Genomic DNA, 25,165 nt, shown 5'->3' with positions numbered 1-25,165 from the left:
GGGCCTATTTGCAGCACCTGGTCAGGGCCACTCTTGCAAACCTCGCCTGGGCCCGGCCCAGCCCACCCAGTACTGGAGAAGCCCTGTCCTCCTTGGCTGAGACCTTTTGCTTTTCCTGCCATGCATCCCACGGAAGGCCTGATGATAGTGCATTTCATTGACAATTTTATGACCCTGGCCATTTCCCCCTGTAACAATATCTTTAAAATGGCTCCTTGTCTTCAGGTGGGTGAGAGCAGGGCTGTGCTCTTCCCTCTCCTTCCTGTCACTAAACGTCTGTGCCTTAAGCAATAACACTGAAGTAGTAGAATGTGAGTTCTGGATCACAGAACTGCACACATAACTTTGACCACTTTTGTTTCCATCCTGAGATAAAAGCCAAAACATATTTTTTAAATTTATGTTTTACATCTTTTAGTTGGGCATTGCTTTTCTGAGCGAATTCTAAGTATTGTAAAGATGTCTTCAAAGACAGACAACCTCGACTCTAAAGAAATTAATGCAAATTACAGTGTATCTCAGTGACATGCTAATTTATAGCACCGTAAAGGTACAGTTCAAAGCTCCAACGAGCCAGAAGAAAGTCGGTGGATTGATGGTTTGCAGTAAGAAAGGTTTAGAAACAATAAAATGTAACTAGGATTTTAGTTTGGAAATGAACTAGGGGTCCATTTGTTCCACGTTACTGAGTTTTTAATTTAGATCTGCTGTTAAAACCTAATGCATTTTGTATTTGTGGCTAGTAAATGACTCTGACTCGGTGTCTTCAAGGAGACATTGAAAAAGAGCAGGAATAATTCTCAAAGATAAGACTTGCAGCTGCAGGTTTCTTAACAAAAAATATAATCTCTAGATCTCACCTCTAAAATGTGATTACAAAGCAGAAAAGTAAAATGAAACAAAGAAACAAACAAAAGAAACACCTGTGATTTTTTTAAAAAGAGGTTGGCAATTATTGTAAAAGGGAAAACGCATTTCCGTAGAAGCAAAATTCACTTGTAGTAGCATATAAAATATCATGCTGTATATTCATGAACTGGCAATTATTAATCCCAAACACGTGAATTTGAGTAAGAATGTAAAAGCTATCATTTGATGTTACAAACAATGACTATGTAAGCATATCTTCCCATTTCTTTGCTCAGTAATCCTATCATTTACACTCTACATGGACACTGAATGTGCAAATATATTCGGCAAACACACTCTAGATTCTAAGAGCTGTCTGGGAAAAATCAAGGGGCACTTTGTTACCTACCCAAACCAAACTGGTGAAAATTGGCACAAGTGCTTAGGTGCTTTGAGGCCTGAGTAGCTAAACCAGTTTGAAAATAGATACCTCTTTTTAGAACACAGAAGGAGAAAAAAAATTTTTAAGAGGCAATTAATTTCTTAGGATAAGTAGATTTTTGTTTTAATTTTTATACCAACAAGAAATTAAACTCTGGTAATACAAATAACATCTTTAAAAAAAAAAAAGATACAAAGCTACTGATCAGGCATGTATCTGTTTTGTTTTAAGAAAGCAAATTCCTGGGTGTGGGTCAGTGTAGCCCTCTCTCTGTGAGGATGACAGTTTTCTGAAGTGACGACTTGCTCCAGCAGCCACTCCACTCCAGAGGGCTGAGCTTCAAGCTGTCACTTGGATGCATGTCTGTGTAGCTAGAAAACAAATGTACACTTTTACTAAATGTTGTGTTCCTTTTACTCAAGATCACCTAATTCTAAATATATTTTTTACAAAAAAAAAACCTTCAGAATATTAGACTATTTAAAAATTAGTTATCCTTAATGAATATAAAGGTTAATAAAACTATTTCTCAATAGAGCAAGCCATAAAAAAGGAATTCTGTTCCCCAATCTAGCAGTCACAAATTCTGCACTTTAGGCTGTTAGTTTTTAAAATGCCACACATTCATAAAGTTGTGTTTTGCTACACATGCCAAAATATTACACAGTAGCTGTGATATGACACCAACTGGACAAATTTAAAATTTGTGGAACCCTGAAGAATTACATTTCTTCTTGGATTACCTGATTGCTGATTTCATTTGCAGCTGTAACCTAATTTTTACAATGTTAAGTGGGCCTACCTTCAACTCACATAGTTACTTTTGCTTCTTGATAATATGATCATAAAACCAAATTTGAAAGACTTCTTTTTGTGATCTGTGTATCTGTATGGAGGGATGTTTTCTTAATCCCTGAATCAGAGGTGGCAACAGGCAAGGGTAGTGAAGATTAGGACTCAACAGAATGGGGTCCTAGGTCACTCTGTCCCAACAGGACATGCCAATCATTTATCCATCCACTCTCTTCTTCAACACAGAAATAGCAATCACAGACCATGATGACATCTTCCATTTGAATGGCATTTTACATTTTCTTATTTTTAAAGAGAGAAGAATAAGAGTATTAGGCAAGGAAAAGACTAACGACAGCATGCTTTCAAGCGGCGATTAATATGCATGGTCTGTAGATGTATATTAACACACACAGATCATGGATTTAAATGACTTTATAGTAAAGCCACAGTAGGACTGTGCCTCCCCACAAGACAATGGTGCCCAGTGAGAGCTGCAGCCTATGCAGATCTGGGAAGTTGTGGCTGTGGAGCGGTCGAGTGGTCCTCCCACCACTAGGAGAAAGGTAGTTTAGGCAGGACCTTGGAGTCCAAGCCAGCTCACGCTTAGAGATAGGATTCAGCTTCAACTGGAGATGGAAATATTTAGCCAGTTCATCCTACTCAGTGTTTGCGGCATGACCCTAGAATTCTACCATGTGCAACCCTACCAAACACATGCCTTGGTGCAGGCAGAAGGGCCATCTGGATCCCATCTCCTCATACAAAGGTGCAGGTCACAAAGCCTCCTGCCCGCTCTGCTTGGGCTGGCTCTGAGACTCACAGCTATCTATCTAGAGACTCACAGCTATCTGATGGTAGGGAAGTTTACACTTGCAAAGGCTCAGGAAGGAGAGGTTGTGAGATTGATTTGGGGGATTTAGCAACTTGGTCTCTGGTCAAACTACTACTCTCTCAGGGGCTGTGTGGCCAGGGCGGAGGGTTTGGGAGCCAGGAGTACAGGTTGGGAGTCAAAGGCCATCATGTTTAGGAGGCTCAGTGTTGCTGCAGCAGACACTGACACCAGACCTCCCTTGACCTAGAGAGAATGTGGGACTTGTCCCCATTGGGCTCTGGGGCAGCCTCAGCTCAGGGCAGTCCAGAGCAGCCCAAACCAGGAGTGCGAGGTATGTTCACAACCTCCAGAGACAGGCCCAGGGGTGCTCTGTGCCTCTGCTGAGGTTATTCCCTATCCTTAAAAGGCCCTAACCTCTTATCTTCCTCTGAAAAACCACCGTCATTTCCTCCCCTAAAGTGCTCTCCAAATTTCGTGTCTGTCCTTTGCACTTCCAGAATGCTTTGCCCATATATCTGTTATAGTTTTTTTTTTTTTATCACACTGATAATATGTGAGACTACAACGTGTCTCTGTACACCACCTGGCTGTGGTCAAGGGGGGGTGATGTACGTATCTCTCTAGCCCCAACACATAACCTAAAACATAGTGGATGTTCAGTACATATGAGATGGATGGACGGATGGATGGATGGATGGATGGATGGATGGATGGATGAGAAGCTGAGGTTTAATGTCCGAGTGTGTCATCCAAATCAAAGTTCACTGGCTGTTTTTAGAGTTTAAGAAGATGGATTAAATGTCTAGACCCATGTCAGAAAGGATCCAGGTACTGGTACAAATGAATGACGATGGGACATGCTCTCCAGTGGGCAGACTCAGGCTCAGCAGTGAGACAAATACCCTTAAAATCTTCAGATCTGTGAACAGCATGTGTTTCTATCTTGTTGTCATGGAGCATTGTTCAGTTAAAAACCGAAAGCCAAACAGGGAATAAATAAATGTGCCGCAGGAGATTAGGCACAAAAGGGCAATCGAAAATATACAGTGTGGTCTATTTAAAACAGGTCCCAGTTGGTGATATAGAAGACTTTAAATAGGGCCTCTTTAAAATAGGTGAGCCTAAATTAATCCAGTGTAAGAAATGGAACCTCTCATCTTGCATTACATGGAGAAAGAATAACTGAAATCTGCCCAGAGTTATCAATCATTCATTCAGTCAGGTATCTTTTGGACACCTCCTAAGTGTACAATATAGTCCCTGCTTCGCTGAGGATGTAAAGAAATTGGAAATGTGGACATGAAAGAGGAAGAGTTTGCTAAGTGGGAGGGGGAGGGAGCAGGTGCTCCTCATGGCAGGAAGGGAGGGGGCAGAACAGTCCTGGTGTGGAGGCAGGAACGAGCATGGGGCCCATATTCGGAGGTCTTGGGGAGTTTCTATTGCATTCCGTCTTACCAGATAATTATTCTCTTCCTACCGTTCCTATGTGGGTTACTGGCGCTGATAACATTCTCTATGTTTACAGCCACTGATATTTTCTCTATGATGACATACGTTTCAAGTATGGAAAAATGCATATGCAAACACATTTGGGCATCTATTTAAACATGGAAACAGTACAGGGGCTGCTAGATTCAAATTCCAGGAGTTGTACAGAACATTTTATTGAGTAGTGAATCACATGCAGTGTACCGAGTAACAACATTTACCAAATGAAACCAAGGTCTCTTAATGTTCCCAAATCTTTGATTCTCTAATATAATAAATATATTGCTACTCAAACATTCTTTTAGCCCTGACATCTTTCTTTAACTTGCTTTGGGAATTCTTTGAAGTTGAGTTTTCCTCAGGACATATTATATCCATAAATTAGATTTTTTCATAATCCTCTCTGGCCTTTTCTAGCTCATCAAGGGCACGGAAAGGGATAGAAACGATGACTGTGCAGTCAGATATCTGTTTTCAAATGGAAAATGGCAAGAGTACTAAAGAGATCTACCCCAGCTTAGAAATACACAGAAAGAAATTTCAACAACCAAAAACTACCTCCCTTCAGATGTTACTATCTACATGACAATCAACAATCCAATACATTGTAGGTTGGTGTCCAAGCCCAGGCCCTTGGAGGCTGCAGCCCTCCCAAGGACCCCATTAGGATAAGGGCCAACAAGGCTGCCCCCAGGGGCTGTGTGGCCTCCACACTCTTACATGCGTAGTTGAATCTTCATCTCAAATGAACCGCTTAGGCTTAGGCACCCTCTCATATTTCCATTGGTGATGCTGTCACAAGGGAATTTCATTTTATACTTTCCAGCCTAAGAGATTTGGTACAAAAAAGATATGCCGCCAAAATAAAAAGATGGAGGAGGAAAAGAACATCTCCCACATCCCTATGACGCCAAGGCTTTGCTCAGAATTTATTTAAGTCTGGGTTTAAATACCATTCTTGGCTTTTTCTTTGGTGTAATATTTGTATTTGCCTGACTCTCCTCTTCATTGAAGTATCCCCATTTTAGCTGTTTTTATTCACATAATTTCCATTAGGATAGGCATGATATGCAAAGTACTTAACAGGTAGGGAGTGCATGGGCACCAACCGAGCAGAACTAATTGCCACCCTGGGCTGGGGCAGAGCCTGAGATACTCCCTTGTTGCACTGGGTGTGATCCCTTGAGTAGCTCGGTCTTGTGGAGGTGAACGGGGTCTCAGGAGAGGGACCTAGGCATGGGGTTGGAGGAGGGTACTGAGGACTTAAGGCCATAGCTACTTACCAATAGCAGATAATTGGCAACATGGAAGTATTTCAATATTTTAACAACCTATATGGACATACTAAGGCACACTAACACCAACCTGCTGAATATCACTCCCATTAAAATCTACCCTTAAATTTCATTCCTAAATTTGATTTCTAAAATTTCCTTCCCATGAACCTCACAGGAAGAACTACTTCATTAAAATTCTCAGCTTTACTTCCATAAAATAAAATTGGTCCTAGGATTGACTTGGAATTTTGGTTTTCACCATTATGGTTTTCCTCATTAGACAATTCAGCTTCATGATAATGGATTTGAATCTCATGGTTTCCACTTTGATCCCTGTTCAGTATTATTCTAAGAAATCCAGGAATCATACTCTTATTCCTTCTTTCATTTAATGTACAAACACCTTTTTACTTTATCAGTTCTTTGGGCTTAATCCTGTCTAGTAAGTTTACAGAAACAAGAAAGAAAGAGAAAAAAGCCTGCAGTTTCAGTAACAGTTGCCAGACATTCTCTCCCAATACTTGTGAAGCAAGGCTCAAGGAGAAAGCTAAAAAACTGAGAACAACAAAAATCACCCAAAAGTAGCTACAGTATAGAAGCTTCTTTTAAAAAAAAATTCACTAACTTGAATATTTTCTCTAACTGCAAAAAATGTTGGCTTATTCTGAACCCATTCAAAGATATGAGAAAGTTACCTCTTGTTACATGAATCTGATCCTTGTCAGGTATATTCTCAAAAGAGAAAATCAGCATTTTATCCAGATATATTTGGAACCAAAGTGGTGTAAACCAAGCTCTGAATACAGAAAGAACAGGAAGAAGTTGATGCTGGTCAGTGGGTGGGTGGCACTGGAGAAGGGCAGTAACACTTGACATTAATTATACATTGCCCCATCCGATCCTAGTCAGGGTATTTGCCAAGAAGTTCTTACATTCCTGTGGCCAGGGAACAGGGCCACACTAGAGTTTCGTGGAAAACAACAGTGCATTATAAAACATTTAAGTCATTCCAACTCCCTACAATGACTAAATGATTTGACAAAATTATTTTATCGAATGGAAGCCTACTTTCATGAAAGCAATCACATTTTCATCTTAAGGATTTTTTTCAAAAAGAACTTTCCTATATTCATTTTTCTTTAACAACTAACGGCTGCTGTTTTGGTGTTAACTTGCCAAGGTTTTTATACTACTAAGGTAAATGCAGAGACATAATTTGAAAAAGAATAATAACATTTAAAGGATGCTCTTACTTTGAGAGTGTATAGTCACAGAAGAGAAGCCAAGAAACCAAGCTCCTCTTCTAACATGAAGAATAGATTCCTAGTGAATACAGATAATATGAACTATTTCAGATAGGCTTTATTATTAGATTTGCACCAAAAAAGCCATATTTTTCCAGTTGATAGAAATAGCCTTTGAGAATACATTTTCCATATAGAAATCAGAAACCCCTAAATACATTCTGAGAGCCATCTTGAATGTCCAAACTTTTTAAAAGGGGAACTTTAAATAGTTGGAAGCACTCTGGTTTCTGGAGCTGCATTTTTACCCTTCACCCTGTCAGGAAGGGGGGCCTCCTGTGTGAAGTCGCCTCTCGTTAAGGTGATCCCCTCCGCGAAGACCTCAACCAGCAGCCCTACCATGTGCAGAGCTCCCACTGAAATCAAAACCCAACCTCAAGCTCACGCAGCTCTGCCTCCACATATCGTCACATCCCACACATGCTGCTGTCATCACACCCACGCTGTTGTCACAACACCCAACGGGCTGTTACTAAGGGCCCTGGTATGCTGCTGAATATATGCATTCAATAGGAATTTTCAAAACATATTTCAGGAATACTTGTCCTTGGTTCCGCATCATCTGCTCAATGCAGCCACTGTCTCTGGAAGGAGCAACTCCTATCGGGCACGGCTCCTTTGACTCTTGGGGCCTCCTGCATCCCCAGCCCCAGCCGTGAATACACAATGGAGATCAGAGGAATGCTGCAGGAGGAATCTAGGGCAGTGCTTAATTGGATCATTCCCCTTCTATTAGACCATTCATATAGGTCAGCACATCTCACTTCACCCTCTCCCTCTACTCAGCAGTGGCTGCCAACTCAAGCTCAGATGCAATTCAAGTTATGTATCTGTATCTTCTTAAGATTCCCAGGGTCTTAGCCTGAGGTACCTGACAAGTTATGTTTCTGGCAAAACATTCCTTCTAGCCTCTTCGATGCTACGGAATAGCTGTGGTCTCTATATTTAATCAAACAAAAACTAGAAGAAAATGGGGGCAGGAGGGCATTGTTGTTGTTTTGATTAAAGTGGTTTGGGCAAGGTCATCTGTTCCAGGTTACAAGAGAGACACTATTTGACAGACAGCACAAATTACTGATTCAATACTTGGGGGCTCTTAATTCTTGTTAAACATGTATGGTGAATGACTACAGGGGACGAGAGAGGTTTTGAACAAGTTTAAACACATTTGACGATATCTAGCTTAAAAACTCCTTGTCACCTTTCCTGGAAATTGATGTGAGTACCCAACAGAGGTAAAGGATGGCTAAATAATTACTACATTGGCCTTTTGAGGAAAATGCCTAAGTGGCAGGGATGACTTGTTCTCTGCTAAGGCTCTGAGTACTCTTAGATCCATGGTCTTCTAGACTTGAGCTGTCTTGTGCATTCTCTAGTTGCTTTGGAGGTCTCCATTTTGGTGACAACAGAGGCGTTATCAGTTGCTTCTGGAATGACAGCCATAATTATTTAGTGCCAGACACTATACACAGCTTTATTTTTATATATATTCTTCAAACCAAAGTCACAAGGAGCTCTAAGATTGTCCTAACATTATCTTATGGTAGGTTGGTCACATCCTTCAGATTTCTCATACACTTCTGAGAGCAATTCATTCTAATGGTTTAGCCATTGACACAAGAACCAGCTTAAGACTGAGAGCCTGAACTGTAGCTCTGAGCTTCTGTTTCTGGGGTGTGCCTGCTCCTCTCCTCTCTCCACACTATTTTCCTTCTTTCAGTTGAGTTCACCCAACATTCATTGGGTAACTGTGTGCCAAGTTCTTTAGTATGTATTGGGTAGTGGGTGGTGATACAGGCTGTAGAGTCAGACCAACCTGGCCTGAAACCTGGCTAGGAGACTTAAGGGAAGTTACTTTACCCCTCTAAGTCTCAGTTTCTTCAATGACTATCCTCAAATGAGACAATTCACACAAAGTATTTAGCAGAGTGCTTGGCACACAGGAGATGTGCAGGACATAATATCTCTCACTATTACACAGATATACACGACAGATCACAAACAGCTCATGAACGAGTGGGAAGGAAAACACTACAGGCCATCTGAGTATTTCCTAGTAAGGGCTAGTTTCAAAGGAGTAATAATTATTCCAGCCTTAGTAAGTGGGTAGGTGGAAGATGGGGCTCAGAGGAGTAATACAGGAAATGATACCTGAGCTATGCTTTATTGGATAAGCAGTGGAAGCCATCCTCTGTGGTTTGAAAGACAATCATAAACCTTGTAGAGTCATAAGTAACATGGCAAATATGAGGTGACTTTGGAAGCTCCACACCATTTCTTCTATGTATTAAATGCACATGCTAAGGAGAGGATACCACTTGCATCATGTCATGCTGGTGGCAGCAAAGAGGCCAACAGAGAGCATAAGCACAAGCACGGCAGCAAGTAGGAGGAGGATGGAGACTGTGTAGGAGGGAGAGAATGAGGTGGGGAGAAGCAGAAGCCAGGCAGGAACGCAACCGCGGGCTTTCACCAATCTGTGGAATGTAGGGGAACTCAAACTCAGAGCCTGCAGGGATGGAACTGGACAGTCCCCAAGAACTCTGCACTTGGGACTCTGCCCAGCCGTGTGGCCACACCCAGGGCCCCAGCTGTCTGGTTCTCAGCAGCTCTGCCCAGGCTCTTCACCTTTGTCAATCCGATCTTCCTGCTTCTTTGTCTGCTTTGATTACCTAAGCCATGCCTGCCACATCACCCCATCTCTCCATCTTTTCTCTTACTATCCCCCATATAGAATGACTTTTTGTTCACATCTATCGGTAAAAAAAATTTCACTTATTTTATTTTTTATTTATTTACTTATTTATTTATTTGTTTTTTTGAGGCAGAGTTTTGCTTTTGTCGCCTAGGATGGACTGCAGTGGCATGATCTCGGATCATTACAACCTCCACCTCCTGGGTTCAAGCAATTCTCCTGCCTCAGCTCCCTGAGTAGCTGGGATTACAGGTGCCTGCTACCATGCCCAGCTAATTTTTGTATTTTTTTTTCTTTTTTTTTAATAGAGACAAGGTTTTCCCATGTTGGCATGTTGGCCAGGCTGGTCTCGAACTCCTGACCTCAGAAGATCCACCCGCCTCAGCCTCCCAAAGTGCTGGGATTAAAGATGTGAGCCGCCACACCTGGCCTATTTTATTTTTTTGACAGGGTCTCGCTCTGTCACCCAGGCTGGATTTTAGTGGCATGATCACGGCCCACTGCAACCTCCCGCTCCTGGGCTCAAGCTGTTCTCCCACCTCAGCCCTCCAAGTAGCTGGGACCACAGACATGCACTACCATGCCCAGCTAATTTTTGTATTTTTTTATAGAGAAAGGGCCTCCCCATGTTGTCCAGGATGGTCTTGAACTCCTGGGCTCAAGCGATCCTCCTGCCAGGCCTCCCAAGGTGCTGGGATTACAGGCGTGAACCACCACACCTGGCCAATAAAACATTATAAACCTAAAAAATATGTAAAAGATTTTCCTTATTCCTGCTGCATCTATGCATTTCAAGCCTTGCCTATATTGTGATATGCCATAATATGTGTTAGTCAAATTTAATGTCTTTATGATATCTAGTATTAAAAAAAGACAACTTCTTTGAGTGCCTTTAGAGTATACACAACAAAGACTATGGGATTCCAGAGGGTGTAGCCAATGATGGTGAAGAAACCTTCTCTGAACATGTTTTTGCAGAATAATGACTTTGAAGGCAGTCATATGAAGAGGCAATGGGAAAGCCCCTTCTTCCTTCCAGGATGCCTGCCTGCCCGCCTCCCCACTTGCACTTCCTGAGGCACAGTGGAGAAGCAGAATCTGGTAGACTTGGGTTTGACCCCTGGCTGTGTGATCATGGACAAATTATTTAGTAGTTATGATGCTTACTAGAAAGTGACAAGATGAACACTGTCCAGTTTTATCTGACTTTGTACCTTCAATGCAATATGCTGGTCTTTAGGAATGAAAATGGCCATAGACCTTATGCATGGCAACATGCATGTGCTGGACTTTTGCTGGTCTATTTTTACTTTCTTTTGACCTGCCTCGAACTGGTGAAATACAAATTAAAAACACTTTTATAACAATGTTGTCCAGAAAAACTGTATTCCCCATATCTACTTCATTTCCTATGTGCCAGTTCTGAAGAGTAAATATGGTTTCTGTATGAATTTCTGAGTACTTGTTCATAAAGGATACTGCTTCATAAGAAAGACTACAGAAAAATAAATCACCGTAATGATTACAGAAGCTGGTGTTACTAATGTTCACAGTTCAGGTTGCTAAGTCTTTCTAAGTGCTCAAGGCCTTAGTCTGATGCTCTTTGCTATAGGTTTACCAACTGATGTGCAATCCAACATTTGGACCCTTACTTTTATGAGAAGCATGTTCAGAAAAAGAAATCAAGGTATATCTACTTCATTTGGGGAGGAGGCTTTCAAACAGGTAATTTCCTCTGTTCCTTGTTTATCTCATATCTGGAATGAATAAATTTCATTTTTGTAAAATGATTTCTGCTGAGTGAGCAACCACGAGGATATTCATGAACTGTGGTATGCAGGACGAGATAAGGACAGTACCTTATGTCTCCTGGAACTGACTTCGAGGGATCTTTCATTTTCTCCTTCCACACAGATTTGCTCACCTTGTGTGTACTGAGAAGGAAGTGGGGCTGGTGGCTACAAAAGACTTCAAAGTGGTGTTAATACATCATAATTCTTCTCACTGAAGGCCAGATTTATTAGGAAACATCTTTAGTACACCTATTTTTTCCTTTTGGTAAAGAATTTGGATTTCGAGACAACAGTTTACAATGGGCCTGATAATCTAGCAATTTCTAGCTTTTGAATAAACTTTTCCGGGATATTGCCTGAAGTAAAGGGCCCTGTTTTTTGTTTGTTTTGGATTTGTCTTTTTGCACACAGCTCCTAAGAAACAGGCTGGCAGATAGATCAAGCAGAACCCAGTTTTGAGAGGCTACCCAATCTTCTAAGCTCACGTCAAGCTAGCAAACTGGTTCTCAGAAGTCTCCATTTTCCCTCAGAATCGTCTCTGAATGAAGGTCCTTGCGGCTGCTTACTGTTCTTTTAGACGGTGACACCTATTCTCTATTCTCCTTCACTTTGAATATCATTTTTCAAGCTTTCTGAGAAGCGCTGTTACACTTCTATGAAGAGACTCCAACTGCCAATCTTGAAATATTCTTTGAAACCAGTAACACCAGGTGCTCTGTCCAAGAAGCAAAGGAGGCAGCTCCATATAATAGACAATGCAACATTTGTTCACAGGCAGCATTGGATTTAAATACGCACACACAGAAATGCGCACGTGCATGCGTGCACACGCGCGCGCACACACACACACACACACACACACACTGCAGCCTTAATAGCTCAATGTTTCTCTTGAAACACTCCAAGGGTTTCAGGAAATGCAAGGAAACTTTCAAAAACAAAGTGTAAAAAAAAGGAAACAGAATAATCAAAGAAAAGATTATAAAAGGAATCCAAATTGAATATAGCCTGTAATAACATGCTTAACAGAAAGGAAGTTGGGAGGTTAGATGAAGTTATATCACCAACCTGCAAATAAAAATGATCTCTTTCAGAGTGATTAAAGATCTACTCTTTGTAAGCAATTTCAGAGGCATGGATTTGTTTTGTGATATCATATTAAGAAGATACAGCTAAAATGAGGTCATTGCCCAATGGAGGATGCCACCGTTTTCTCAGCATAATTTATGTATGAAACCAAAAAACTTATAAGAATAAGCAGCAACATGATGCTCTGTACTCTTGCTGAGAAAATACTTAATTTCGTTGTGAGTTTTTAGACAGTCTTGCCTATCAAAGAGCAGAAAAATGCAAAGGAGAGAAGTCAGGTGAAAGAGAAATGAGCCCACCCCGGCCCACACTGACAGCTGAGCTGGGCCCCTCAATTTCCCGGCCACGGAGGCAGTGTGGCCAAATAGCGCTGGGGTGTCCTCTTCAGTGCTCAAGAGTCATTTCCATTTCTTTTGGGTGCCTATTTTGTGTTTTCTAGCACATGCAATAATATTGTAGTAAGTATTTAATGGCATTTTTTACCACAGTTCCTTTACAATATCCTACAATATAGCCCATTGTCCTTAATTTCTATATTTAATAGGAATGTTTTTGACTAGAAAATACGTTATACTCATTTTCTTTGTTAGTAGAGGTATTAGAATGCCTCATGTATTACTGTATTTCTTAATTATGTCTTCAAACTAATTATCTCTTTCTAACTAGGCTTGGGTGGCTGCATATAATTTTTTGTTTGGGATGATTAACTTCCCTCTTTGCTTTTATAGGAGAGTGTTTTTAACCTCTTTCTGCTCCTTTTTTGAGTTTGTTGTGACTGATGCTGAACACCAATCATTCTGTGTCTGCATCACTGGCTTGCTTGGTTGGAATCCTTGTAACTGTGTGTGCTCACTGGCGTGTGCATGTGCATTGCTTGATTAGACCATACAGGACTTGGTGTCCCCTTCCCTTGTTGTCTTTCATTCTATTGCAGCCTATTTCTCACCCCTGTCTTCATTTATTTATTTACTTATTTTGAGATGGAGTCTTGCTCTGTTGCCCAGGCTGGAGTGCAGGTGCAGCGATCCGATCTCAGCTAGCTGCAACCTCTGCCTCCTAGGTTCAAGCGTTTCTCCTGTCTCAACCTCCCGAGTACCTGGGATTACAGGCGCACGCCACCACACCCAGCTAATTTTTGTATTTTTAGTAGAGACTGGGTTTCACCACGTTGGCTCACCCCGGTTTTCAAAGGCAGTGTTTACTGGTGTAGGGTCATGCCCAGATGCTCTCATCTTAAACTCTTGACTAATTCATCGAACACAAGCAATGCATTCTTGCATTTTAGGATAGCACACTTGTAGACCTCACAAATGTAAATGGCAACCCATACATTACATTCCTTTAAGCCAAAATACCATGGTTCAATCTTAGAACTGGTTTTCTGGGTTTTAGACTCATGGAGTTACCCATGCATCTGTATTGTTTTCAGGTTCTATTCATTTTTAATGTGGCTAGAAACTGGAGTTCTGTGTCTTTAAAAAAAATAATCCCTGGTGTTTGTAATAAAATTCCTCTAGAGGAGAGGTGAAAGGGTTTGAGCAACGCCTTTCTACCCTCTGGCTTATTAGAGAGGATGAAGGTTTCTGGGCAGGATGAAAGAAATAATCCAGGAAGGAAGCCAGGAAGAAAAAGGGGGTGGAGGTAAACTTAAGCCAGTGTCAAGAGGTTGGCGAATGGAAGAATGTGACACAGAAGAGGGGGAAAGGAGAAGCCACTCTGATAAATCTCACCATCCTTCCTTAAAGGCCTGTTTCAAAGGCCTCTTGCCATGGAGTTGCCCCGGCCTTTCCCACTCTCTCACTCTCCCACCTCATGTCAGCCTCCACTGGAATCCCAGAACGTTTTATCTACATCTCCCTTACAGCCCTCACCAACTTCTACTTTGTGCTGTGGATATTTATGTGACTTCCTGTTAGCCCTCCACTGACTCGCCCTTTAATAAACCATTATTGAGCACCTCTCTGGGTGCCGGGTGCTTTGCTAGATGCCAGGGATACACAGATGGTTGTGGCACCGCCTCAGCTCTCAGGAGCCTCCCAGTCTTGGCATGGCTCTGGTCTACCAGGCCCACCATCCATTGTGCCCACCATGGCCTGTTAGTGCAGTCTCCCCTGCCTGAAATGGCCTTCCTCTCCTTTTCTCATTTGTCTTTCAAGGCCTTAGACATAAACTCTTCAGGAAGTTTTTTGGGAACTGTTGAGTTCCTACAGAATATGCACACACCTCTTTCAGCACTTCCCATAAGTTGACATCTTCCATTTACAAGTCTATCTCTGCCAGTGGACTCAGGGCAGAAGTCTCACTTTTTAATCTTTGATTCTCCAACTTCAAGAGCTATGCCTGTTCTATGGTAGATAGCCACTAAATATTAGTTGAGTTAATAATTGATTAGTTCTTCTCGGCCGGGCGCAGTGGCTCACGCCTGTAATCCCAGCACTTTGGGAGGAAAAAGGCAGCGGATCACGAGGTTAGGAGATCAAGACCATCCTGGCTAACACAATGAAACCCCGTCTCTACTAAAAATACAAAAAATTAGCCGGGCATGGTGGCGGGCGCCTGTAGTCCCAGCTACCTGGGAGGCTGAGGCAGGAGAATGGCGTGAACCAGAGAGGAGGAGCTTGCAGTGAGCCGAGATCGCGCCACTGCACTCCAGCCTGGGAGACAGTGAGACTCCGTCTCAAATAAATAAATAAATAAATACAAAATAAAAAAAAATTGATTAGTTCTTCTCACACTGTCCCTCTAAGCTGGGGTGGGAAAGATATCATTTGTCCCCTTTTACAGCTAGGAAAACAAAGGGGCAGAGAGCATCAGTAACTTGCCTCCAAATTTAAATGATGGTAGAGCCAGACAAGAAGCCGTGTCTGCTCTATCCTCCAGGCTAAACAGATCTGCTATTAGAAAAAGGTGTACCTGTTTCCCCTGTGTCCTTTTAAAAACCACTGCTCAATGAAATAAAAGAGGATACAAACAAATGGAAGAACATTCCATGCTCATGGATAGGAAGAATCGATATCGTGAAAATGGCCATACTGCCCAAGATAATTTATAGATTCAATGCCATCCCCATCAAGCTACCAATGACTTTCTTCACAGAATTGGAAAAAACTACTTTAAAGTTCACATGCAACCAAAAAAAGAGCCCGCATTGCCAAGTCAATCCTAAGCCAAAAGAGCAAAGCTGGAGGCATCACGTGCTACCTGACTTCAAACTATACTACAAGGCTACAGTAACCAAAACAGCATGGTACTGGTACCAAAACCGAGATATAGACCAATGGAACAGAACAGAGCCCTCAGAAATAATACCACACATCTACAACTATCTGATCTTTGACAAACCTGACAAAAACAAGAAATGGGGAAAGGATTCCCTATTCAACAAATGGTGCTGGGAAAACTGGCTAGCCTTATGTAGAAAGCTGAAACTGGATCCCTTCCTTACACCTCATACAAAAATTAACTCAAGATGGATTAAAGACTTAAATGATAGACTAAAACCATAAAAACCCTAGAAGAAAACCTAGGCAATACCATTCAGGACATAGGCATGGGCAAGGACTTCATGTCTAAAACACCAAAAGCGATGGCAACAAAAGCCAAAATTGACAAATGGGATCTAATTAAACTAAAGAGCTTCTGCACAGCAAAAGAAACTACCATCAGAGTGAACAGGCAACCTACAGAATGGGAGAAAATTTTTGCAATCTACTCATCTGACAAAGGGCTAATATCCAGAATCTACAAAGAACTTAAACAAATTTACAAGAAAAAACAAACAACCCCATCAAAAAGTGGGCGAAGGATATGAACAGACGCTTCTCAAAAGAAGACATTTATGCAGCCAACAGACACATGAAAAAATGCTCATCATCACTGGCCATCAGAGAATTGCAAATCAAAACCACAATGAGATACCACCACACACCAGTTAGAATGGCAATCATTAAAAAGTCAGGAAACAACAGGTGCTGGAGAGGATGTGGAGAAACAGGAACACTTTTACACCGTTGGTGGGACTGTAAACTAGTTCAACCATTGTGGAAGACAGTATGGCGATTCCTCAGGGATCTAGAACTAGAAATAACATTTGACCCAGCCATCCCATTACTGGGTATATATCCAAAGGACTATAAATCATGCTGCTATAAAGACACATGCACACGTATGTTTATTGTGGCACTATTCACAATAGCAAAGACTTGGAACCAACCCAAATGTCCAACAATGATAGACTGGATTAAGAAAATGTGGCACACATACACCATGGAATACTATGCAGCCATAAAAAATGATGAGTTCATGTCCTTTGTAGGGACATAGATGAAGCTAGAAACCATCATTCTCAGCAAACTATCACAAGGACAAAAAACCAAACACTGCATGTTCTCACTCATAGGTGGGAATTGAACAATAAGAACACTTGGACATAGGAGGGGGAACATCACACACTGGCGCCTGTCATGGGTTTGGGGGAGTGGGGAGAGATAGCATTAGGAGATATACCTAATGTAAAGGACGAGTTAATGGGTGCAGCACACCAACATGGCACATGTATGCATATGTAACAAACCTGCACATTGTGCACATGTACCTAGAACTTAAAGTATAATAAAAAATATATATATATTTAAAAAAAAAAAGAAAGTGTGTCTGGATGGAGACTGAGTAGAAGGACTGAGTAAGGAGACGGGACAGACATGGTAGGAGGCCTATTCGGCAAAAGAGAGGTCACTGAATCACAACCACTTCTTGTTGTCTCTAAAGAAGACAGGCTGGGGGTTAATGCTGCTGCATGGATTCTATCCACGGTCAGTTCGAGAAAGGAAAAGAGTGTGGGTGAGAAAAACAAGGGTGAAAAGCAGATTAACAAGTGGCTGCTACTGGATAAGAACTCACAAAAAAATATCCAGACAGAGGGCACCTGGGGAGAATCAGATTAAACCTCGAATTAGAAGCTGTTTGACAAACAACGCCGTGACCCAGGAAATATGGGAAACTGCTGAGCGGATTTATGAGTGAGTTTCTAATTGATGTGGCTTTTAAATGTGCAGATATATTTTTGTTTTTATATAAGGGTAAACAAAAGGCAGCACAAGCAGTGGGAGGGGCCTGATTGATCCATCTGAAGCGAGAAGCCCTGGATTTAGGTCTCTCAAAATGTACAGGCTCTGTGACTTGGGCAAGTGACTCAGCTTCTCTGAACCTTAGTTTCTTTTTAAACAGTGGGTAAAGGTGATGCTTTTGCAGGGATGTGGTGAGGATCAACTCTTCTTCACACTAGTGAATTCGGATTTATTTTTCAAATGACTACATTCAGGGTTGGATTAGGTTGTTGGCCAGCTTTCTCAGAGGCTTCTAGGCAGATGTGTCTTCATGTCTCCTTGGGAAGGCTTCAGTCGTGTGGCTATCCCTGACTGCAAGGGAGTCTGGGAAAAAGATCCCCAGTTTTGCTTTTCCTTTGGTTTGGCTTCTATAAAGGGAAGAATTTAAGGCAGAAGAGAATTAGGAAAAGCTTTAGATTAGTCAACATAGGCTATAATACCCAATACAGGGTAGCAACAGCACATGTGTATCTGCACTGAAGAAAGGGATTATGAGACTAATAAAGCAAAGTCGTGGGCTGGGGAAGGTGAATCTAATTAAATAGTAAATTAAAAGTAGTAGAGGCTGGGCGCAGCAGCTCTCGCCTATAATCCCAACAATTTGGGAGGCCTAGATGGGAGGATTGCTTGAAGCCAGGAGATCAAGACCAGCCTGGGGAACACAGCGAGATCCTGTCTCTACAAAAAAAAATTTTTTTTTAAATTAGCTGGGTGTGGTCGTGTGTGCCTGTAATCCCAGCTACACTAGAGACTGAAGTGGGAGGATTGCCTGAGTCCAGAAGCTTGTGGCTGCAATGAGCTATGACTGCACCACTGTACTCCAGCCTGGGCAGCAGAGTGAGATCCTGCCTCTAAAAAAAAATTTTTTTTAAATAATAGAGATAGTGGCATGAAGAGCCCAGTAAGAAATTACTGAAGCAGTGCCACCACTAGTTTCTAGGAAAAATAACACATAGGCATGTTTCCTGCAAAACTGAGTAGAGATTGAGTTACTTTTTCAGGGTCTCCCTTTTTCATCATCTGATATTACCATTTGCTTTTTATGTCTTCTCTTTAACCTCCACTCCCCTCCCCAACTCCTAATGGTTTTTAGTTCCTCTAAATCAGTACTCCCTAATGCTACTTTATAGTGAACTCGATTTTCCAAGGTTTTTTTTCTCTTTCTTTCCCCCAATAACTCAACTGTCTTATATTTAATTATCTGAGATTCTAATTCTCTTTCTCTCTCTTTTTTTTTTTTTTTTTTTTTGAGACAGAGTCTCACTCTGTTGCCCAGGCTGGAGTGCCATGGCACAATCAGGGCTCACTGCAGCCTTGACCTCCCAGGCTCAAGCAATCCTCCAGCCTTGGCCTCCCAGGTAGCCAGGACTACAGGCACACACTAATATGCCCGGCTAATTTATTTTTTTATTTTTATTTTTTTTTTAGTAAAGATGGCGTTTTACTATGTTGCCCAGGCTGGTCTTAAACTCCTGGACTCAAGCGATCTGCCTACCTAGGCCTCCCAAAGTGCTGGGATTACAGGCATGAACTACTGTGCTCGGCCTCAGATTATAATTCTTGATTCCTCCTTCTGTAATTAAAAAAAAAAAAAAAAAAAGGCTGGGCATGGTGGCTCACGCCTGTAATCCCAACACTTTGGGAGGCCAAGGTGGGTAAATCACCTGAGGTCTGGAGTTTGAGAACAGCCTGGCCCACGTGGTGGAACCCTGTCTCTACTAAAAATACACAATTAGCCGGGCATGATGGCAGGTGCCTGTAATCCTAGCTACTTGGGAGGCTGAGGCAGGAGAATCGTTTGAGCCCGGGAGGCAGAGTTTGTAGTGAGCTGAGATCGCGTCACTGCACTCCCGCCTGGGCAACAAGGGCGAGACTCCATCTAAAAAAAAAAAAAAAAAAAAAGAGAGAGAAGAAGGAGAAGGAGAAGAAAGAAATTCACGTTAAGACGTAGGTAGGTTAGCACTCTCTTGTAATACTTGCATTTAAGTAGGGAGCATTGTACGATAGAACCAGTGGAAGAGGGACTTTCAGATCCCTTGAAATTTGTCAGATATTACATACCTACATTGTTTGAGCTAAATGCTAACACTATTAACAAAACCCAGGAGTGGAGGTGCAGCAAGGGAATGCAGAATGGATTTGCCTTTCATCAGTGTGTGGTGTGATAGGACAGGGCGGTAGTGTACTAGAATTGGGTGGAGAGGGACAAATCTGTCAAAACATGAGAAGAAAAACTGATGTGCTAAGAAGAGATGACATTACATTTAAAATAAGGCTTCATGAAAAGCTATACAGTTGGGTAACACCCAATCAAAATAGCGCCGCTAATGGACTAATGATGAGCATGGAGATATAACTGTGAATTATACATGGTAACTGAGGGAGGGGAGTGGGTGTAGAGAGAACAGAACTGGGGAAGGATATATAAAGGGTAAGTGAAAAGTTGGCCCCACATAAACCAGGCCAAAGTTACAGAAAATGCCTTTGCTTTGCTTATTCTTCAGTAAAATACATTATTTTTTTCTCCTGGGTGTTTAACTGTAAGTGTGCACTATTAGAAAACCATCAATAAAAAAATTGATAAATGAGGGAATAATTACTTAAAATATAAAATAATTACCAGCTTTACAAAAGAATTTTCTTCAAGGCTTAAGTGCCATTTAAAATAATGTTCAACATGCCAAAGAAATTTTTTTTTTTGCATATAGTACAAACTTCAAAGAATTCTGTTTCATAAAGTAAGGATGGCTCATATAATAGAGAGATAAAAGTTGCAGTGGATTTGGTTCAGCATTAAAAAAACAAAAAACGTACACTGCTAATAGATAAAGGAGACAGAGAAACGCAACCCACCTTTGGCTGTATTAAGGGGTCGTTTTATATGTTGTGCCAGTAAGCTCCTGTTTCACCAAGAAGAATTCATTAAGTGAGAGCAAGTCAATGAAAATGAGCTTTATTAAAAAAGAACTGATGTAATTAAAGGTATTGGTGAAAACTAGCTCAGTTATGAAGGGGAAATGACTCAGCAGCAAATTTAAGAAATGAAACCATATACATTAGAATCTTTTCCCAGTTTTAAGTTATTTCAGAAAAAAATATAACACTCCACACAATAGCCAAGGTGCATGCCAGCATGAAGGAGGAAGAAGTGCTTATATAAAACTGTCATTCTTCACATACTAGTGAATTATAGCATTCATATGCTGGCAGGCCGAGTAGTCAATGAGGAGAGTAAGAAAGCCTGAGACTCAGGCTGACCCGGCTTCAGATGGGCAGTGGTGACTTTCATCAGTGCTGTTCTACATGGTACAGTCTAAATGAGAATACGTGACCTCTGAAATACTCAAGAGCTGTATACTGGGGAAAATACGCCTAAGACTCTTGGAGCATCCCAGATCCAATAATATTTCTGTCAAAAAAATGTATAGGTAAGTCGAATGCTAGAATATCCACAGCAGAATGGCTGTGCAATACGGTTTTGAAAAAGAATCATCCTATCCAAGTTTACGTGGTCTTAGTCACATGGCCTGAATATGGGACAAAAATCCACACGCCTCAAGTCCAAGCAATGTGCACACTGGGCGTTTTTGCAGACCTCAGATATATGGATATGCGATGAAGCCAGAGGGCTGTGTGAGGACTGGCACCTTCTTCCCCGGGAAGCCCTCAGCTTAGTGTTGTCTTGTGATCTGAACATTGGCCTGGAAGGATAGAGAAACGGCCAGAGGCTTGGATTTGCCAGTGATGCCACATGACAAGCCACTGCCTAGTCTAACACCTCCTAATACAGCACCATCACAAGGATTAAGTGCTCACTAGCTAAAAAATAAAATTAAAAGGTGGCTCTGAAGGTGCTTTGAGCATTAGAACACTTACACCCACCTCACCCTCATGCCAAGGATGGCAGGCAGAAAGCGGGAGGAGTGAAGAGGAACATTGTGAGAAAAAAGGAGATGGAAGAAGGTTGGAAATTTCCAGCTACAAAATAATAAATAACCCATAGTAGACTAAGTTCCAAGTGGGTGGCGCTTTGCAAATGAGAATGTCATGTTTTCATACACTCTGTGATCCACATAACCTTTTTGCCCACCTCAGAGAGTTGCTAAGACCAACCAATGAAATATTGTCTGCAAGAGTGGTTTTTGAACTACAAATCCTTTAATAATTTGCTGTGGTATGTGGTCTAAATGGTTGAAAAACAAAACAAAACAAAACCAAAAAAACAAAAAAACCCACAAAACCTGGGAAGCTTGAAGAGGAATACCTGAAAATGGTTAGGCCTTTAGCAAGTCCCTGGAGTCTGCAGGCATTTTCTTCTTGAAATGTCTGCCAGCATGCGTTGGAACTGAATATTCTGGGGTAATAAAAGGGATATTTCACCTTATAAAATGCAAATAAAAGTTGAGTGATCAAGTTTGGGGGATGGGTTACTTCATGATCTAATTACTGTTGACTTATTGTGATATGTAAGGAAAGAGCGCTAGAAAAAGTCTCAGTGCATCTGAAACTTTATCTTACCTAAAGAATAAAAAGACTTTCAACACTTTCTACTCACAATCCGCTGCTCTATTAACAAACAAAAGCAAAACCAAAGCCCACCGCTTTCTATCTCTGAGCATTGTTCATGGTTGGGTGTCTCATGGCTTTGTTCCATCACTCCTCAGGTAGAGGAGGTGTATTCTGTTCATCTTAATGGGTGTGTCTTTTAGGGGAGGAAGAAAAAAAAAAGTAGGCTGGTTTGAATTTAAGTTAATCCCTGCCTTCTGATATTTATACAGCTTATTTTTATTTAATGTTCCAACAGACAAGTAGCCTATATGCCAAAGTAGCAGAAAAGGCAACATTTAAATAATGGGCCAGTCTCCTTAATAGAATTGGGTACACATGTTCACAAAAAGATAAAAATAACAGTGTACGTCACAATATTATTCAACATAGCTAAAATCTAGAAAGGTTACATAAATTATGAGACAGCCACATAACTGAATATTATACAGGCATGAAAAGAATAACCTGTGACTATAAACAGATACAATATTGAGTGAAAGAAACAGAAAACAGATTCAAGATTGAGTCACCAAAGAGTATTTACAGTAAGATTTCACTTACGCAAAGTACAAAAACAAACACAACTAAATTATGTTGTTGGGAGACAGAACAGTGGTGACCTTTGGGGAGACTGGAAGGGGATCACAGGGTGGGGGCTTCTGGGAGGCTAGCGTGTCTCCTGAGCAGGATACTGATTACACAGGTGTGTTCAGTTTATGAAAATACATTAAATGTACACTGATGTACACTTTTCTGCAGTATATTGTATTTCAGTGAGAAGTTTTTCAAAAAAAATGGAGCAGTCTTCTAAGTTGGCAGGATTCAGTTAGACTTGCTTTGACGTGTGCTCTGAGGCCATCTGTTCTCAAACCCCCTGTTCCCACAGATCAGGATGCAGCTGAGGCACAGAAGCTTGATTTGCTTCGAGGCTTTGCAGCTGAGACCCGGAACATATGAATGAGTATTTTACTCTTACTGTAAATCATTGAGTCAGTAAATAGATCTATAAATTCAGTGGATGCTATTTTAGTAATATGGATTTTGTTCCATTTTTGAGATGTCTTAAAAACCTTAGAGATTTCACATCTCCTGTACGAAAGAAATTATCTATAAAAACGGTCTATTGAATTTATTTAAGTCAACAAAGGATTTTCTTACTGATATGTGATCAGGGTCTCATTTAATACTAATTTAGAAGGTCCTTTTGGAAACAATCATGCTATGATTTTAACTCCCTCATTTTGTGGGTCAGGAATCTGATACCCAAAGAGGTTAAATGATATGCGTATGGCCATGCAAATATTCCAAAGCAGAATATGGACTAGAATTCAGGTTCCCTAACTGCTAAACCAATTTACTTTTCATTCTAGCTTTCTGGCTTCCATGTTATTTTGATTCACAGAATTATGAACAACTAAAAACAGATGATATAAAATTGACAATGTAATGACACTAAATGTTTACTTCATTGTGACAGTCATATTTTCTAAAGAGCAGGGCCAATAAATTATGTGGCCCTGAGTAATTACTGGTTTTTAGAAATTAGCTAACACCAGTTTAGAAATTAATATGTTAACAGTACTTGAAAAAAATGGAATACTCTTATATTGGAAATGATTGTTACCAATGGGAGTGATATGGGCACCTTTATTTTCTTATTCAAGAACATACCTTGTCAGAGGAGCACGAATGACCTCAGGCCACCCAGAACAGAATTTATCAGGCCCTTCTACATACCTCTGAGGACATTTAGCTGAGATGAAACTGGTGTTATTATGGAAGTTCTTGCCTTAAGAACATTTGGATTATTTTTATCTTATGATGCTCTTTCAAGGACTATTTACTTGCTGTGGGTCATTTCTATTTGTAAATGGTAATAGTCACCTGAAATTGAAACTGTATTTACCCATGTCCATTCTGTTTCCAAGAATCTAGATTGCTCTAACTCACTTGCTATAGAACAAAAGAAATTCATTATTTTTCAACTGACTTACTTTCTGTATTATGGGTAATGTACTATGACTTTGTATTATGACCCTTATCAGATTAAAAATATATGTTTCCTTGATCATAGCTGTATAACGTTTATGGTCTGATTCAGTACACTTCTAATAATAGGAAATGCAAGATTAAACTAGGCTTTAAAAACAACCATTGATGAAAATGAATTAACAACGTAAATATTGAGGCAGACATTAGTATCTTACCGCATTCTCATCCTAAGGCCCTCAGGTCACTGGGGGGTGTAGATTGTACTTTCCTCTCAAATCTGAGGAAATGGTTACATCTTTCATGGCATTTGTACCCACAGATGACTTGCTGGCCAAAGGCCCAGTGGACACATGGAGACAAACGCTCGTGAGAGCAGCCAGACTAAGAAGTGGCTTCTAGGTACCACAGAAATGTCAGCATAGTGAGAATATTACAGGTATACCATCCCAGTTCTAATTAACAACTGCAGGGGCATAATGTGAAGTTAATTCATTCAACAAGTATTACTGAGCACCTACTCTGGCAACTGGAGCTCAAATGAGATAATCCACGTGAACAGCAGGATAACACTTCCTGTGACAATGAAGAACTGGAAGAATTAACCGGGTAGGTGGGGGTGGAGTGGAAGAGAGTAGTGCCACTTGGGGACACTAAGAGGTTCAGGAGAGTGGAGCCATCAGATGGGAGGGGAAGAGTTGGGGCTACAGAGATGAGCAGGTGGCAGAGCACGGACAGACCCATCATTCTTGTTACAGAGGTTGGTTTTGATCATTTGGACAGCAAGAATTCTAAAAAGCAATGCTTTACACACCGTAGGATCTCATCTATTAGTTCGCTCTGAAATAACTTTCATGGGGTCCAACCAGCACTACTTTTTCAACAAAAGAGATCAAAATAGAATAGGATAGAAAAGGACAGAAAACATAAAACTTGTTCATATATATATATTGATATGA

At 41.0% G+C, this 25,165-nt stretch overlaps 1 protein-coding gene across 20 annotated transcripts in view; it reads right to left on the bottom strand.

Annotated features, from left to right (window-relative positions):
• Nucleotides 1-25,165, bottom strand: part of STAU2 (staufen double-stranded RNA binding protein 2) — a 330,469-nt gene that overhangs the window by 31,854 nt on the left and 273,450 nt on the right. The window contains exon 14 of one of the 20 annotated variants that reach the window (XM_055349017.2): nt 8,256-8,414. The exons of the other annotated variants lie outside the window; for them this stretch is intronic. Within the exon in view, the coding sequence (XP_055204992.1) occupies nt 8,271-8,414 (144 nt within the window). The 3' untranslated portion in view covers nt 8,256-8,270. Of the gene's footprint in view, nt 1-8,255; nt 8,415-25,165 lie in introns of those variants that run through there. 20 annotated transcript variants of the gene reach the window in all.

Source organism: Gorilla gorilla, chromosome 7 (genome assembly GCF_029281585.2).
Source record: "Gorilla gorilla gorilla isolate KB3781 chromosome 7, NHGRI_mGorGor1-v2.1_pri, whole genome shotgun sequence".
NCBI classification, from domain to species: domain Eukaryota; kingdom Metazoa; phylum Chordata; class Mammalia; order Primates; family Hominidae; genus Gorilla; species Gorilla gorilla.
The sequence above is the reverse complement of the archived record's forward strand: the minus strand, read 5'-3'. Positions and strand labels throughout refer to the sequence as shown.